The sequence below is a fragment of the Mixophyes fleayi genome, chromosome 3 (assembly GCF_038048845.1).
Source record: "Mixophyes fleayi isolate aMixFle1 chromosome 3, aMixFle1.hap1, whole genome shotgun sequence".
Taxonomy (NCBI): Eukaryota; Metazoa; Chordata; class Amphibia; order Anura; family Limnodynastidae; genus Mixophyes; species Mixophyes fleayi.
Genome location: NC_134404.1, coordinates 98,013,191 through 98,030,931, shown reverse-complemented (window position 1 = coordinate 98,030,931; position 17,741 = coordinate 98,013,191). Strand labels below are relative to the sequence as shown.

The 17,741-nt window shown below is 37.4% G+C and overlaps 1 protein-coding gene across 1 annotated transcript in view; it reads left to right on the top strand.

Moving 5' to 3' along the window:
* Positions 1 to 252: 252 nt before the first annotated feature.
* VEPH1 (ventricular zone expressed PH domain containing 1) overlaps positions 253 to 17,741 on the top strand; it is a 300,978-nt gene continuing 283,489 nt past the window's right edge. The window contains exons 1-3 of the mRNA XM_075200875.1: positions 253 to 451; positions 8,734 to 8,949; positions 11,907 to 12,081. Coding sequence (XP_075056976.1) covers positions 314 to 451; positions 8,734 to 8,949; positions 11,907 to 12,081 — 529 coding nt within the window. The 5' untranslated portion in view covers positions 253 to 313. The remainder of the gene's footprint in view (positions 452 to 8,733; positions 8,950 to 11,906; positions 12,082 to 17,741) is intronic.

The window sequence follows — 17,741 nt, the reverse complement described above, 5'->3', positions numbered from 1 at the left end:
TAACAAAGCCAAATCCCATTTTTGATGAGCCCTCCAATAGTTGGCCACAGAGGTACTATACTTTGTACTGTAACCTAAACAACAGTGTGATAAGTGACTGCATTACTGGAGCACTATATAATTTATTTTATTTCTTATCTATAGAGCATATCTCTACTAATAAAGACAGTCTGTGTGTTAAGTAGAGTAAGCTGTATGTGCATATTGCTAATCATCTTGTTTTTCTTTATCTTCTTTTCAGGGAAAATTGAATGTAAAATATTATTTTTTAAGTGGATGGATGTAATGCCAGTCTATGGATTGAGTAACAGCTATGCACCAGTTGTTTCAGTTGGTATTGGAACAAAAAGATCTTTCTAGAGCAGGTGACTTATTTTCTTTGGATAATTTTGAAATTGAAGGCAGCTTGTCTGAAGCTTTAGAACAAATCAAAATAATATCTTCTTCCACGGTAAGTACAAAATATATAGAGGTAATCTTACTGATAGACAGTGATTGACCTTCTATGTTCCATTGCCTGATCAATGCCAATGAATGATGTGTAGAATCTGGAAGTTAGTGCTTATATTGTCCATTTAGTTTGCCATATCACAATGTAGCAGCTACAAACTGTGTACCACCTATGCATCATATATTTTTAAGGAAGGGGTGTATGTCTTCAGGGGTTAAATGCCTTATAAATAGGCCAAACTTATGGTCCATCTAAACTTTCCATTTTCATTTGCACCATGGATACAAAATGTCAGACAATGCATATATAGTGTCAGAGTGAGATTGTGGGGCTGGCTGTGATATCATAGACCAACACCACACTTCCAGCCCATCACTGACATGGAAGAGGACCAGCTGGAATCTTCACATATTAGAAGTTGGTGATTGCTTTTCCTCCACATCACTGGCCAGTACCTTGTGTGTATGCGCTGTAGGAAAATTTATAATAATGACTGAGTCACACTATATCTCTCATTCAGTGTATTAGACACTCCCTAATCCTTGGAATCCTAGGCATTAATGGTTCAACCCGTATGTTCCCACCTAGTGCTCAGTGAGCACAGAGAGGCCCATATTATTTTAACTCATTATTATGTGTTTTTTTAACAAATGGGTAGGGGCCCAAACCTGTATGTTACCATGGGGTCTTAATCTGGCTCTGATCCTAGGCCTACAGGAAGCGGCAGCCCTAGTCTGAAAACAATTTTTTTTTAAAAAAAAAAAACAGCCTGTACTCTGAGTGCTGGTTCTGTAAAATTAGACCATTAAAAAATTTAATTATTTCTGGTAGTCTAATAGATGTACAAATCTATCACTTATTGTATCTAACAATTACAAATGCACTCAGGACTAGAATTGTAAAAGCCACAGCCTCTGTGTGTGTACATTGGCAGGATTGCAGGGGTATGTGGAAAGGGTTGAGCACACTGCCCCCATCTTATATCATTTTACGGTGGCAGTTTCTTTTGTGACTGTAAATGTGCTTTGGATCATTTTCGAGAGAGTACGAGTACTTGATGTGATATTTATTGCAGGCTATAAATGCATCGGGGGCAGAACTATATCTGTCGCATGGGGAGCAGCTGCTATGGGGCCAGGAGCTGAGGGAGCTTGTAAAGCCCGTTCATCCACTACACAGGCCAAATGAGTCTTCACTGTGGGGAAAGAAAAGCATAACCAGGCACCCCAAAATTTTGGTAGGGGTACCCGGTGAACGTATGTTGCACTCCTAATATGCATTATTATAAATTTGTGGAAATCACAGTGGCACTAATTATGTAACATTTATTAAAGAGAACCTGTCAAATTTAGATTTATTAGATATTTACATAGGTGCCTGATTTATAGTTAAATATAAAACTGTGACTTTTACATACACAGAAAAATGGGTCTGTACACTTACTCTTCTGTGGCTATATTTTGAGTTTCACATATCTTAAGATATGTACAACTCTAAATCTAGTGTACGGGTGTAAAATGAAGCTGTTATCATCAACAACTCAGAAACTTGCATCAAGTCTATGGTGGGTGCAGACATAGAAGGTGTGTCTAAATCAAAATTAAATGCAAGTTGTGCATGCGCACAATGCAATAAATTTTATGCAAGTCAGATTTTTACTGACGTCCATTGTCTAGTGTTCATCAATCAACTTGGAAGAGAGTATAGAACAACGCTGCATAGTATTACCACATGGACAGACACGCTAGAGTTCATTTTGTGAGAGGCCAACTAACCTATCATGTCTACTATGTACTTGCTCCCAGACACTTCTTCTTACATCACAGTTCCCCCTTAAGTAAAAATATCCGCACAAGGATTTTAACAATTATCAAATTAAGCTCATATCCCTATGGTTATCTTATTACAGGACATACTGTATATCGTAATCAATATGTTAACAAATGGTATATATAGAGAGTGCACTTGATGTATATGAGCATTTTAAAAAGAAAAATAGAAAAGAGGAACTCACAAAAGCTTTAGCATCAATTCTAACATGTATTATTTTAGACCTTCTGCCCTACAGGAGGTTTCTGTCCTCCCTGAGCTCACCTTGGGACACCTGGTTTACTGTGTGACAGGGGTACCTCTCCAGTCAAACTCCTCACCTGCCACTGTACTTAGAGCGGATATTAAATTAAATAAAGACAAAAAGAATATTATCTCTCTTCACAATGATCTCCCATCACAAAACCAGTGAATGTGAACAGTACAATAATGTTAATATTTAAATAAAAATGTATTTAAAATTAATAGGTGCGCTAGCCTGTAACTTATTTCTTAGAAAAAAATATATATGTAAGTAATCTTCACTATTTTTCTCTTATTATATCCTTTATTGTCAAATTAATAATGTATAATTATATTACTTATATATGTTAAAACAGATACACAAATATCCCATCATTCTAAGGTTTTATTTAATTTATAGCAAACTCATTTATAATAGGAAATGGATACTAATATTCCATATCATACAAATTATCTTGAAATAATTTTATATATCTGTACACCTCTGTATGCACTCATCTAACTGTTATTTCCTCAATCTTTCTCTAAGCTATCTCATAGCTGTTGCTTTTTAATGATGCCACAAAAAGTTACAATTTTCCCGGCACTAGACCGTGTCACCGTTCCGCCCATGAAATTGTAGGCTGTAGTAAGCGTCCTTTGCGCTTAAAGATGAATTGCTGTGTTCACTGGCGTATGGACCAGTTCTGGGCATGAGCAGCGCGATTTCACGCGAAATACGGCAATATTGTCATTTACGTTCCTTGATGTTTCAGGCCCAACATTAGTAACCACCAACATATGTTTCATTGTTAGGCTTCATCTTCAACTTCCACCTCCTTGTGATAAACCCCTTAATTCATTGAAACGTTTTGACTTCTCTACTATAATATTGCACATTTAGGCCTAATTTGTAACTTAAATGAGAACATATATATTTGTGAATTTTAATGCTTTCATTACAATATGCTTTCCTACATCATATTTGCCTGAAATTTGCAAAAGTCATACCGCTGAAAGAATAACTTGATGCCCACTGTCCGCTGACTCACAACATTGGGGCATTGGTTCAAGTCCAACTAGGCTACTCTCTGTGTGAAGTTTGTATGTTCTCTCCCCTGTTTGGATGGCTTTCATCCCACAGTCCAAAAACATACTGGTAGGTTTATTGGCTTGTGGGCAGGCACTGATGTGAATGATTCAATATTCTCTGGAAAGCACTGCATAATATAATGGTACGATACAAATAAAGAATAATAAATACAAATTCTAATCACATTTTGGTTGCTTATTTATGTTAAGCTTTACCTTTACTGTCTCTGCTATGTGGTTATTTTGTAACCAATGTTAACCAAGCAATTGTATTTCCTGCTGATTCATACAAACATTATTGGGACCATTAATAAATATTATTTCTGATTACCTATTATCTATATTTTGTATATAAACTATATTAGAAACAGTTACAAAAATGAAGTTTAAAAAGAGTTACAGTTTTGTCCTTTTTTTTAAAAAAAACCCACTTTCAATGGGTTTTCCTTATTATACTCTACATGTATTGTCACATTTTAAATTGCTTTCTTTATTGTATTGATGTCAGTTTTTTAACACTGCATAGAGAAAGGAGGGGGAAGGGGAGGTGTGCAAAGTTTCCTACAGATTGACCAGGGCAGACAAGCCAAGCCAAGATAAATAATGTAGGAAATTACACAGCCAGGCATCCATTAGTGTGATACTGTTCTCTGTTTGCAAAACTTTACCCTAGTATGGTCTAAGATAAACTAGCATTTGTATCCTTAAGGTGGATAACACTTTCACCACACACAAACATATATATATATATATGATGTAAATAGAAAGAAATGATGTGGGTAGCTGTGCAATTATATTTACTTTGCAGGTGTGTAGTCACTTTCAAATATAAGGCACATTTACCTTCCCAGCCACACAAGACCCAGCTCGGGAGGTTGTTTTCCCATTTAAATACTGTAAATATGACTTATTTGGTAGCATTTGAAAGTACAGTATAATGGAAAACAAATTCAAGTTATACCACTAGAGGGCATTATTGCTGCATGAATTATCTGAATGTAGTTCATACATTAGTGGACTGTATTTTTATTTTCACACTGTCTGCAATCAAATATTTCGTAATCCATATTATGCATACATTAAATATTATTTTGTTTCACGTAGAAACATGAAGTAGCCTTAGTGCTACTTTTTATGTGACATTGTAGATGATGTAGGTTGATTCTAGTTATTATAAAATGGTGTTCTCAAACAAAAGTCAATTATCTTATCTGTCAATAATTTTATGATTGATCATAATTTGAAACCTGCTGACATCCTCATGAGAATTTTAACAAAAATGTTTCAGGTGTCTTGTAATCTCTCATATAATTTTGTAAAAGTGAATTTATTTTAAGCAGACACACACACACACACACACACACACACACACACACACCTCCTGCACTAAACAGTGTCACATAATCATGTGGAGAGTAGTAAATAATGTATCTATAGAATCAAATAATAGTGGTGAATACACACAGCTAGATGCTGCTGATCATACAGGTCCGTGTCACCTACTTCTGATGTCACACACAACTTCAATAACCGCTGATGTACATTTCTGTTAGGCTTCATCTTCTAGCTCCCCAACCTTGCAACGAACCCCTTAATTCCTTTTTCTCCTAGTATATTACATATTAAGCCCCCTTTGTGACTTCACTATGCAATGATACTAAGTGGATATATTTGTGTCATATTTGTGAAATAAAATGTTTTTGTTACAGTGGGCTTTTCTGCATCATATTTAAATGCCCCTTAGGAATGTCCCTTAATTGTGCACTCTCCAACACTTGAAGCTAAGTAAAATATATTTGTGGGTTGATCCAGTATTTAAGGAAAAAATGGGTGGGGGTCCGCGCTCCCTAAATATGTAATAGATAATAGGAAGCTGATATAGCTGCCTGGTGGAACCAGAGAAGTCAAAGGGGAGTTCCAACCCATATATATATATATATATATATATATATATATATATATATATATATATATATATATATATATGAATGGGTGAAGGAATTGGTCCCCTTGGCGCAATATGAATCAGTAGGTGGTGTTAATACAATTTAGATAACATGTCTTCAAACAATGCATTTTAGTGCTAATATACACATAAACATGGTACAGAGGTTGCAACTTGTAACAAGAATAGTAATACCTTCTTGTCAGTAACAGGACATAGAATATGTCATACATATAATACTATAATAAATAAAAACAAGTGTCCACAGTTTGTCTAAACCCACAGTGTTTGGATATGTAACAAAATTGGTGTGTATGATAACGTGTAAATCCTTTATTGGAAGATGATGCAGATGGCAATGTCAAGTTAGGTATTAGTGGTGCAGTCTGTACCAGAAGGTCACTTCAAATGATACTAGGCGATAGGTGTCCTGGTCTCCAATGTTCCAGTTTCTGGGCATAGAGCAACCAATAGAAATATAGTCCACGGTGGGTTAGTGAGTCCAGAATGGGATATAGGTAGTGGTAAAGTCAATGAGCGATCTGTATGGAGAACTCTATGAGCCACCCAAAAGGCAGATTCTGAGTGATAGACAATGGTAGTGGGCTGTGAATGAATCCAACGTCCATACTAATGCAAAGTATACACATCAATATTAACACAATGTTGAAGTTAAATAATTGAGTGCTACCTATTCAGTCTGTACAATAAACATGTAAGACCAATAGAATACGGATTGTTTTACTCAGGTAATCTTGTCACATAGATAAGATAATATAAAGGTGCTTATATGAGTGTACCAATAGTGCGGTATCAGCTAGCAGAGGTATGGGCATATACACCCTAAATAGCGGATTGGATTAGCCAGTGAAAAAGGTTTGTGCGACATAGACGTTCTGGGCATAGATCAACCAATAGAAATATAGTCCACGGTGGGTGAGTGATTCCAGAATGGGAAATATGTAGTGGTAAAGTCAATGATAGACCAGTATGAAGAACTTTGTGAGCCGCCCAAAAGGCAGACGCGATCAAGCTGGGTAGAGCGGTAGCCGGACGTGGAGCAAAGTAGAAACTTACCCTGTATAGGGCTTCGGTGATGTTCCTTATGCAATGTCCCTCCCCTCTGTATCGCTGCAGTGATGAACGCTGGAAATGGTTGTCAAGGTGACAGGTACGCCGCGGTCGCGACTTCGTCCAAAATGCGCATGCTCATGGGGTGGTGAGTGAAAGTAGCTGCTCCTTCGTAAGCTCCAACCTGGAGCACGCTGGGAATGCAGATGAGGTTAAAGTAGATAGCATATATACCAATGCGTTTCGCCTTAGGGTTCCTCAGGAATATCAATGTTCTGTGGAGGTAGTGAGGGGTTTATAAAGGTGCCTTATTGCACTACTCCTCCATGATTGGTTGGTCAAAGAAGGGATTCCCATCAATCCCCTTCATTACCAAGTTCAGTCGCGAATCTAGGAAAATAGAGCACATTTTTAAAAATCATTGGAAAGTGTTGTTAGGAGTTGACAAACTAAAAGATATTCTCCCAGAAAATCCCAGATTCATTTACACCAAAGCAAATAACCTTAGAAAACAATTGGTCAACAGCACTATCCCCCCCAAAACTGCTCCCATGAAGAGTACATGGCTTAAAGAAATGGAGAAAGTATTCTACTATTGCAACAGGTGTTTAGCGTGCAAAGTGGGCCACATCCACAACACCAAATCTGTTACATCTTTCCAACACTACTGGAGAGGAACATACTGTTAAGAGCAGACTTACCTGTGATACTTCTGGGGTCATTAATTCACTTCAATGCCCATGCAGCTTACAGTACATTGGGAGGACCATTAGGAAACTTAGTGTAAGAATATCTGAACACCAAAGAAACATCAAGAAAGGTTTTGATAAGCACAGCATATCAGATCATTTTGCAACCAACCACGCACAAGACCCCTCTCTGCTCAAATTTATGGGCATCAGAAAAGTGGATAAGCCTTGGGGTGGGGAGAGGGGGGGATGGGGGGATGGGGGGAGGGGGGTGGGGGGGACTATATAAAAACTCATTTCCCAAGAAGAATCCAAATGGATTTTCAAAATGAAGACCCTAGCACTATAAGGTCTAAATATCGATTTTGAGCTAGGGCACTTCTTATAACATCCCTATTACCCTTTGGTTCTACGTTGAAATCCTTTCGCACAAATTTATTTCACTGGCTATTCCAATCCCCTATGTAGGGTATATATGCCCATACCTCTGCTAGCTGGTACCGCACTATTGGTACACGCATATAAGCACCTTTATATTATCTTATCTATGTGACAAGATTACCTGAGAAAAACAATCTGTATTCTATTGGTCTTACATGTTTATTGTACAGACTGAATAGATAGCACTCAATTATGGAACTTCAACATTGTGTTAATATTGATGTGTATACTTTGTATTAGTATGGACTTTGGATTCATTCACAGCCCACTACCATTGTCTATCACTCAGAATCTGCCTTTTGGGCGGCTCACAGAGTTCTCCATACAGATCTCTCATTTACTTTACCACTACCTATATCCCATTCTGGACTCACTAACCCACCGTGGACTATATTTCTATTGGTTGGTCTATTCCCAGAAATTGGAACATTGGAGACCAGGACACCTATCACCTGGTATCATTTGAAGTGACCTTCTAGTACAGACTGCACCATTAATACCTAATTGACATTGCCATCTGTATCATTTTCTAATATATGATTTACACGTTATCATACACACCAATTTTGTTACCTATCCAAACACTGTGGGTTTGGACCAACTTTTGAGATTTGTTTTCATTTATTATGGTATTATATGTATGATATATTCTATGCCCTGTTACTGACAAGACGGTATTACTATTCTTGTTACAGGTTACAAACTCTGTACCATGTTTATGTGTATATTAGCATTAAAATGCATTGTTTGAAGATATGATCCAGTATTTAGCCTATGATTTCACTAGGAACTAGTGACATTACTGAGGTGGAAGTTCATTATGACAACATTGTTTTAAAGCATTGGCATAATTCAACAATTTTAATTGAAACAATCTTGACATTGAGGTTTTGTTCATTCTTACATTAAACCTGCATACTGCTCAAGAAAGCTTATATTTAGTTAAGATTCATAATGTATATAAATTGCGGAAAATTTTGTTTTTAAAATAGGATTACCAAACGAATGACAACAATCAAGCAGTTGTAGAAATTTGTATAACTCGTATCACAACAGCAATAAGGGAAACAGATTCTATTGAAAAACATGGCAAAGCTCTTGTGTCACTTTGGGAGTCGTGTTTGGAGCACAACCTGACAGCAGCGGCAAAAGATGAAGACACTCCACATGCAAAGATTGCATCTGATATAATGAGCTGTATCCTACAAGTATGTGTTGCCTTTGTGTTTGACACGTTTGTATAATGTGCAGATTATATTATATAAATTTGTCCTGTGAGTTAACCAATTGTGATCACACCAAATTAAATGGTGCTCCTCACATTTTCAGCAAGTCCATACCTAATTTCAGAGTGCTTTTTACTGTTTAAGCCCTGCTGTTACTATTTACCTGCTGTCACAGGAGAGCTGCTGTCCTTCATGAGTCGGCAGCCTTTGCTAAGCAAGCCAGCAGGGTCACTTCATCCATTGCTCCACGGCCCAGTTCTGGCGGTCACGTTCCCATTGTAGGTGCTTTCGGCGATGGACAGTAGTTAGCATAGGCATTCTGACCTGTCTGCGGCTACGCAGCTGCAATGCACTGTGTGTTCTGACACCTTTCATAGCCAACATGAACTTTTTCAGCAATTTGTGCTTTAGTAGCTCTTCTCTGGGAATGGATCAGACGGGCCAGCCTTCACGCCCCCATGCGCATCAGTGAGCCTTGGGTGCCCATGACCCTGTCGCCAGTTCATTGGTTGTCTTTCCTTGGACCACTTTTGGTATGTACTAACCACTGCATAATGGGAACACCCCACAAGACCTGTCATTTGGGAGATTCTCTGAACCAGTTGTCTAGCTATCACAATTTGGCCCAGTGATCATAGTAAAAATTTAGAGGTGGCAGAATGGAAAATGGAATGGAATGTAAGTGAATGAAATTTGCTAGTTTTACAATGAAAGCAGTAGGAGAAGTGACATACCACCATATACACCCCCACTTCGACTACTGATTGTCAAAGTGGCTCAGATCCTTATACTTGCCCATTTTTCCTGCTTCCAACACATCAGCTTCAATAGCTCACTGTTCACTTGGTACCTAATGTATCCTACCCCACCCCATTTTAAAGAGATAATCAATGTATTCACTTCACTTGAACGTGAACAACATTGGTTATCTCATTAAAATATACATACACATATACAAACACTGATCAGCCACAACATTAAAACCATTGACAAGTGAAGTGAATATTTACAGTATATGAAACATGATTATATTATATTGTTTGCTTGGGGAGATACATAATTTCTATACAGTTTTTTTGGGGCCAGTATACGCCATTAACACATAATATCTGCCTAATTCCAATGGTTACCGATTTTACAGAGGTCTTTAAAACATAGACAATTGAGGTATACCATATTAAACAGGAAAGAAGTGATCTGAAACATAGAAAGTATTGATCTGATTTTTTAATATATGTCCCATAAGGATTATACACTGATATTGGAGTGACCGAAATATGATCCTTTTTAGGCAAATTAATTTCAAGGTTTTAGGATATGTGGGGCACTTTACCGGTCAGTATAAAGGCATGACTCCACTTATTTGACACCAATCATGTTTAAATAAATAATCTAATCCAGGTGACATAAAGCAGGCCTCAGAAACATGCCTAACACCTTTATGAAAATCATTAGGCCCCTTACTTGCTTACACACAGTATTTGCTGAAAACCAAGTATTATCAGACTGTTGAATAAATCATAAACATATAATGATATTATTTTCCTAACGATCCTGTTTAAGATATAATTAGGACACTGAGCTATGCCTAGATATTGTTACATATACACTGTAGAGATATGTGCTTCAATTAGACATGTGTGGTATGTGCAAGGTATGCACAGGAATATTGCGATTTATTGCAGAATCAGAGCAAATATGAAATGCAAAAACACTTAAGTAATGCAGCGATGAATAATTGAAAATCAGGAGTTAAATAGTCTTTTGTTGCATCACTGAAATAATATCTCTTGAAGTATTACTGGATCAGATATTCAGTCTAAACAAGGAAATATAGCAAACAGTACCTCTTGAATTTCTACTGAAGCAGATTATAGTCCTTAGGCAAGGCAAGGTAATGCACAATTTATGTTGAAGCGGTGTTGATGTATATTACCACACAGTCCTGTAATCACTGCAAACAATATCTTATGAAGTTATACCGGAGCAAATTATACAGTCTTTGCCCAAGGCAAGATAATGCAGAAGGAATCTTGAAGCAAGACTGGTGCAAATTAACACAGTCCAGTAATCACTGCAAGGCCCTTCTAGAGGGCAAAGGATATTTACCGCAGTCTGTGCCTGGGCATTCTGAGTTGAGCTATATGTGAATAGCTTGTAGATGAAGAACAGTAAACAGAAGTAGGAGACAAACAGAACAACCTTGAATGATGTCACCAGATATCAGGAGAAGCATGCATGTCAAACGCTATCCAACCCTATCATACTTTATCACTGGCCAGGAATGAAGGTAAGAGGGATCGTTAAACAAGACAAGCTTTTATCAATTAAATTTACTAAACATCAATAAATAGATAAATAAAGATGGATTCACACCTTCCCTCCTTACTACCCATGTGTGACTCATTAAGGGTACATGAGAGCTTTCCATATGCCTGTGGTTTGTTTGTTTTGAGCTGCATTCACAGCTTGGTGAGTGTAGCTCAGGCGCACTGTAAATGGGGTTCACTGAATCCTATGAAGAAAGTGCAGACAGTACATGTGAGCGATCATGGTGTATGGATGCAGCATGTCCTATTGTCTTATTCTCTATTTTTAAGCAAATTATTTCTGGTGGTGCTGGTTGAGATGCATTGACCAATCTATGAACACAGCATGGGCAGAATGTATAACAGGAGCAGTACAACTGTCTGGATAACCATTAATGCTTTAGATAAGGTGGTTTAGACAGCACAAAAAAGTGATATATTTCAGTCACAAAGCAGTAAAAAATATTAGCAACTGTTTGCTGCTCATCTTATTATTAATTTGGAGAAAATTGGTATATAAAAATAAAAAAAATAGTCAGAGACTTACTACTGTTTGGTTGTTGATTGTTTCTGCAGCTTCTGCAGTAAAATATATACTAGTTAATATATTTTGTATTTTTACATTGACAGAACTATAACAGACCTTCAATTATGTCACTTGCTGTCCCAGTTGCAGTGAGATTTCTCCAAAAGGGAAACAAGGAACTGTGCAGAAATATGTCGAGTTACATTTCACTTGTAGCTATTGCCAAAGCAGATCTACTGGCGGATCACACGGAGACAATCATAAACAGCATCCTTAAAGGTACAAAGTGTATGTGGTATTGCCTTTCATATTGTGACTGTCATAATTGAATTGTACCCTTCATTCTTCAGGCACAGTACAATGTTTTTTTAAATAACTGATTCTAAATTTTTACATTTTTACATTATATAAAATTGAGTCATATGTCTAAAATGTAATATGCAAGACATGGCTGAAATCTTCTAACAAGTGTCTAAAAAGTCAATTCTGTATGTCAATTCTCACATCTCAGGTTTAAAAATTCCATTAACTATTCTGTCTAGATGGTTCTTCTGTGCTTATGAATCTCTCAGAAGCCTGTTTGTGGTACTGGTACTCCTGTCTGTACACAGTAAACCACAGAAAGTGGCATAGCTTCTCCCATGCTTAGCTCTGTTGTACAGTAAAAAGATGGCCACACATACACTGCCCCTACTTCTTCTCAAGCTGAGTGGTAAACATAAGGATCACTGTTCATTTTGTCCACATAAGTGGGTGGCCCAATGAGTGAAATCCTGTCATTCAGAGCACATGCCTAGACCACATGAACAATAGTTCTATCTAAACTAGTGGTCATAGATGTACAGTAGGAATGGACTGGAATTTTGAGGGACATAAGGTAGTGTATTAATTCTACAGGAAATACCTATCATTTGGTACATCATAGTCAGGAATGTGGATTTATTTTGTTCACACTCAGGATTTAGCGACTGCATTTGCTTGCGGTCACTAAACCCTGTCACTAATCATTGCTTCTATTATGGACTACTTATTTTGTAGGTGCTTTATACTCTGCAGTTGTGGTTATTTATTTTATTGTTGTACAAACTCTTTAAATAAGCAGAGTAATTGGGCTTGATTCAGAGTGGAATGCAAGAGTAGGCGTGTGTTCACCGTATTCAGAGTTGAAGATGCCTACAAGTCTGAATTAATAGCGGACGCGTTCCCTTGACAACAGACACCCCACTCAGACACCTATGTCCAACTTGCGAACGTGTACAAAACCCTTTATTTTATTTGCTACGAACACAATTGCTGTGAAGCATCTTTAAACTTGAATAATATAGATAATACGGCTGGAACAACTTCTCGACCTGCGTACAAAAATAAATATTTTGTTTATCTTTGCTACAACATTTTCAGCAAATCCTAATCTATGGGAAAGTGACTACTAAAGTCTCAAAAACCTCTAATTACTAGTGGCTTGCGAGTTCATCATCAGCCGCTAGTTAAAGCCCCTCCATACAACCTGCAAATAAAAAACTTTTTCAGTCTTATCTGCTACTATGTTCCAGTCTGAATCCATATGGAATTGCTCAAACAAGCCCTTCCTGTTCATTGCCTACGCTAGAGCACCCACCTCTTCAGGCGTAAGGAGTCGAAAGTTGCAAAAAGTCTGTGGTCTGAATAGCAGCAGTTGCTTACATTTACTTTCTAAGCATGCATTGTGCAAAAACATGCAAAGATAAGCAAATGGACATACGTCTCAATCTGAACCAAGCCTTTGGCTCTATGTATAGCTAGGTTTAAAGTCAATGGTGAATGATGATTATCTTTGGTCTTGGCTGGTAATCAAGACATGTCCTCTTTGCTCATCTACTACCCATTCCCTATGTCCTCGCTTGAGTTGGCACATGCCACATAATGACAATTCTGAACAGTCTTCTTACAATATGTTTTACTTAATGTTATAACACAACACTGTAGGCTACAGTAAGAAAACACTCCAAATTATTGTAAATCCACCCCAAATTAGTATTAAAGGAATTTTCACTTTTGGACAACATGCCACATTTGTTTTAGGAAGCCTAACCTCCATGTACTACTATGGTCTATTCCCCCTCCCATTACCCAGAGCAGTAACTAATCTGAAGCCTACAGTACGATGGTTGTCAGTAGGAAAAGGAGCAGTCTAAAAGTTTCCGTCTGTCAGGATAGAGGATTGAAGAGTGAATTGGACAACATGATTGGATAACTGCAGCTCTTGTCCAATCAGGTGATGCAGTCAATACACATCTCCAGTTCAGACAGTTTTAATCTCCCATCCAGTCCTTACCACTTAGCTGACAGCCACTTTCCATTGTGCACCAGTAGCTTAATTCTGATAGCAATGGAGGTTAAATGGAGAAAGGGTACCTTCCCAAGGAGCTAAATGGGACCTGAGCTTAATTAAAAGGGTAGGGATACCCAAAGCCCTTTCCTAAATGAATGTCAAATAATCCAATATTATATTAAGCATCCATATTAATTGTAATCCCCTAAAATATATATTAATCCCGCAAAATGAATATACACAATTGTAAATGAAACAGAGTTTATAATGAAGTCTCACAAATAAATATCCAGTACATCAAATGCATTTAAATAATGGCAAATTTATCTAAATCTCTAATTTAACACTCCCAAAATAAAATGTTTGCTTAGTAGGCAGTTCAGTTATGTGCAGTTCATGGTCGTTAGACTATTCCTGCACAGCGCTTAATATACAAACACAACCAGAAACCTCAGGAACATCATCACCGAGGTTTCTCTTGGAGATGGAAAGAGCTCTTGGGTTTAATAAGACCCAGAGAGTTTCTCTACACTCTATCTGTACTAATAGAAATAGAATTAACATGCGTCAACATTTACATAAAAAAATATTATTAATGATTTATTAGCATAGATTATTATTATTATTATAATTAGTATTCTATTAAAAATTGAGAAACAAAACCTAAAGAAAGTAATGATGCCATAGGGAATAAAAAAATACTTTATTTAAAAAAAATAAAGTATAAAAAATACTTTAATAAAATTAAGTTAAAAAACCTGCTCACATAATATTTATATATAGCCTTTATTATAACTCCCTCTCTTGCTTCTTGTCCTTAGATTCCCTTACATTGGCTCATCCCATGTATCAATCTAAGGTCTGTCCCTTTCCCTTTAAATTGTAAACTCTAGTGAGCAGGGCCCTCTTCCCTCTTGTCCTCATTGCCTATAACTTTTTTCCCAGGCTATCAGTAGCTGTGTTGTGAGTTGTACTGTCTTGTTGTTTGCCCTCTGTATTGTGGACCTCATGTGGCGCCCTATATATAATAAAAATAATAATAATAATAATCAATAGAATCAGTAAAAAGCAATACAATAAAATATATATCTTATAATAAATGTTGCAATATATTTGTGGGGTTGCACTAGCTGTAGATAATAAGAAGGGCTGAAATCAACGATAAACGCATTTTTCCCTATTTTTGCTAAACTAAAGTGACTTATAGAGGCAATGTGAAAATTGGTCAGTTCATATGGGCCAAATGTCCTGAATGGACATATTAACTCTTTAAATGAATTAGTGTAAATTGGGTCTGTTGTGCACCTTTAATGCCCCAGAGGTATCCACAAAGGAAGACTTCATCTACTACATGCTATCTGCCCTGTCACCACATGTCATTCATTTCCTGAATTACAAAGGAGCACTTGGCAGTTTGTCTGGCAGCAGGGCCGGATTTCCCACTAGGCAACCTAGGCAATTGCCTAGGGCCCAGCGGTCCCCAGAGGGCCCTCCCAGGGCCGGCGGTGAAACCACCCTTTAAAAATGGGCCGCTACTTATGGGCCAGTGCTGTGCTTGCCCCCCCCCCCCAGGCTAAAGTCTGCCAGCCAGCCCCTGAATAGTGGTATATGTTATGCTAAAAAACTATAGTGCTATGTATTTTTTCAGGGAGGGGTCCCCAAACCAGTATCTTGCCTAGGGCCCCATGAGGTCTAAATCCGGCTCTGTCTGGCAGTGTATATTGTTAGATAAGACAAAGGATGACAGAACCATGTCCTAACATAACCACAGAGATTCAGGTGGCATCAAGGCATCTGGAAATTCTTACCTATACCACAAGGAGTTAATAGAACATCTATGGCCCCCCTGCAACTAGGGCCCCAGGCACCCACCCCAATGGTCATTATTGTCCAACACTGAGAAATTTGGGCACACTGCACATTTGAAGCATGCAGAATTTCCCAGAGATAAATAACCATTTTTTAAACAGATAAGTCTTACCAGGGATATTGTGACCCAGGTCGCTGTTGAATATTACTATTATAACAGTACAACTATAATACACTTTCTTGATTGAGATTTTGTTAATGTACAGCTGTAGCTGTTTAGGTACATCTTAGATTAACAGAGATTTTTTAACATAAACAGCAATATGCTTCTATTTGTAACCAATGTCCATTAGTTGAGAAGGTCCTGGACCTCCAGTATTTGGCTCTACTTAAATGTAATAGTTTCCTGTAATTGACAGTCCAAGCTGCATGCAGTTAACACTGCAGAAAAGGTGTTTTAAATTTTGGCTCAGGGAGAGCATGGACAGTGTGAAAGCAATCAGACTGACATTTTAGTCACCTCTCCATATGGTTTTCATGTTCGTAAAGTGAAGTAGAATAAAAATTATTGCTATAACATACCTCTGAAATCCCTTTGCAGAGTTAGGAAAATGAGTTGCATTGATGTAGTTTCTGCTAGAGCTCTATGGGATGGGTGGCGTGCTGTGAGGTGATACGTCAGTCAGTGTAATATCTTCACTTTGCGTATGATTTGCTTTTCTAAGCAAAGTATTTTACACCCACTATATGATAGGTAAAAAATGTGGTTCAAGGTCATTTTTTTTTGCTCAAACATTGTGAAATAATATTTCAAATAATGTTTCACAAATCAAAGTTTGAGAATTGTCACAAAATCATGTATGAATTTGGCATCAGCCATCAATATATACAGGGACAGTGATTTCCCACCTTTCTGGTTCAAAGGAATGCTTAAAAAAGTGCCCAAAAGACACAAATGTTTTTGATGACCTTCCGGCAGTTATCTAATATGCCGTTTTAAAGGGGTATCCTTTATCCAACAACACAACCTATCAATCCTATAAATGATAATAGGAACATCAATATAATCACATAAATGTGTATGTTTGCTGCCCCTTCCAGGATCACAACTAAAGAAGGTATAGGGTAACGGGGAAGAGGGCAATATTGTAATACTGTCTTTATCAGGTAATGCCAACAATTGTGCTTAAAATAGATCAGTCTATCTGTTATAACATGTATGCAGGCTTCACAAGTAGCCAATTAGTACTTCCAGGGACGAGAACTAGAAATAATCAGTTATTAGATGCCATACAGAGCTCATTACATAGAAAGCTAAGTCCCAGGGGTGGATGTCAGCTGTAAAAGTTCTTCTGTTCCCAGATTCAGTGGGGATTATACTGTGATTCGGGAGTCTATGCTACGAGTGTCATTCCCGCATCATACTGATTGTATACATAGGTGCTTGTGCCACCAAACATTATAAGTTAACCCTTTCATTGCTGCGCTGGGTAATCCAGGTAATTAGAGAATGGTGTTAGCGGTGAATCAGCCATGTAATAATAAATCAATAATGGTAATGAATTAACCACATGTGGTAACTATAAGAATGAAAGCATTTGTGCTGTACACAAAGGACAAAAAGGAAGTAGGAAAACCTATTGTATAGCATTAGCATTTGAAGAAGTGTAAAAATACAGATGAGGTCAATCAATAATCAATTAAACTCATGACTTAAAAGCTTGTTGGATCCAACTGATATTACCAATTGTTGAGCTAGCTATACCTTTCTTAGGTTGTCCGTATACATTCAGCTCTATTTCATTTGTTATCTACATTC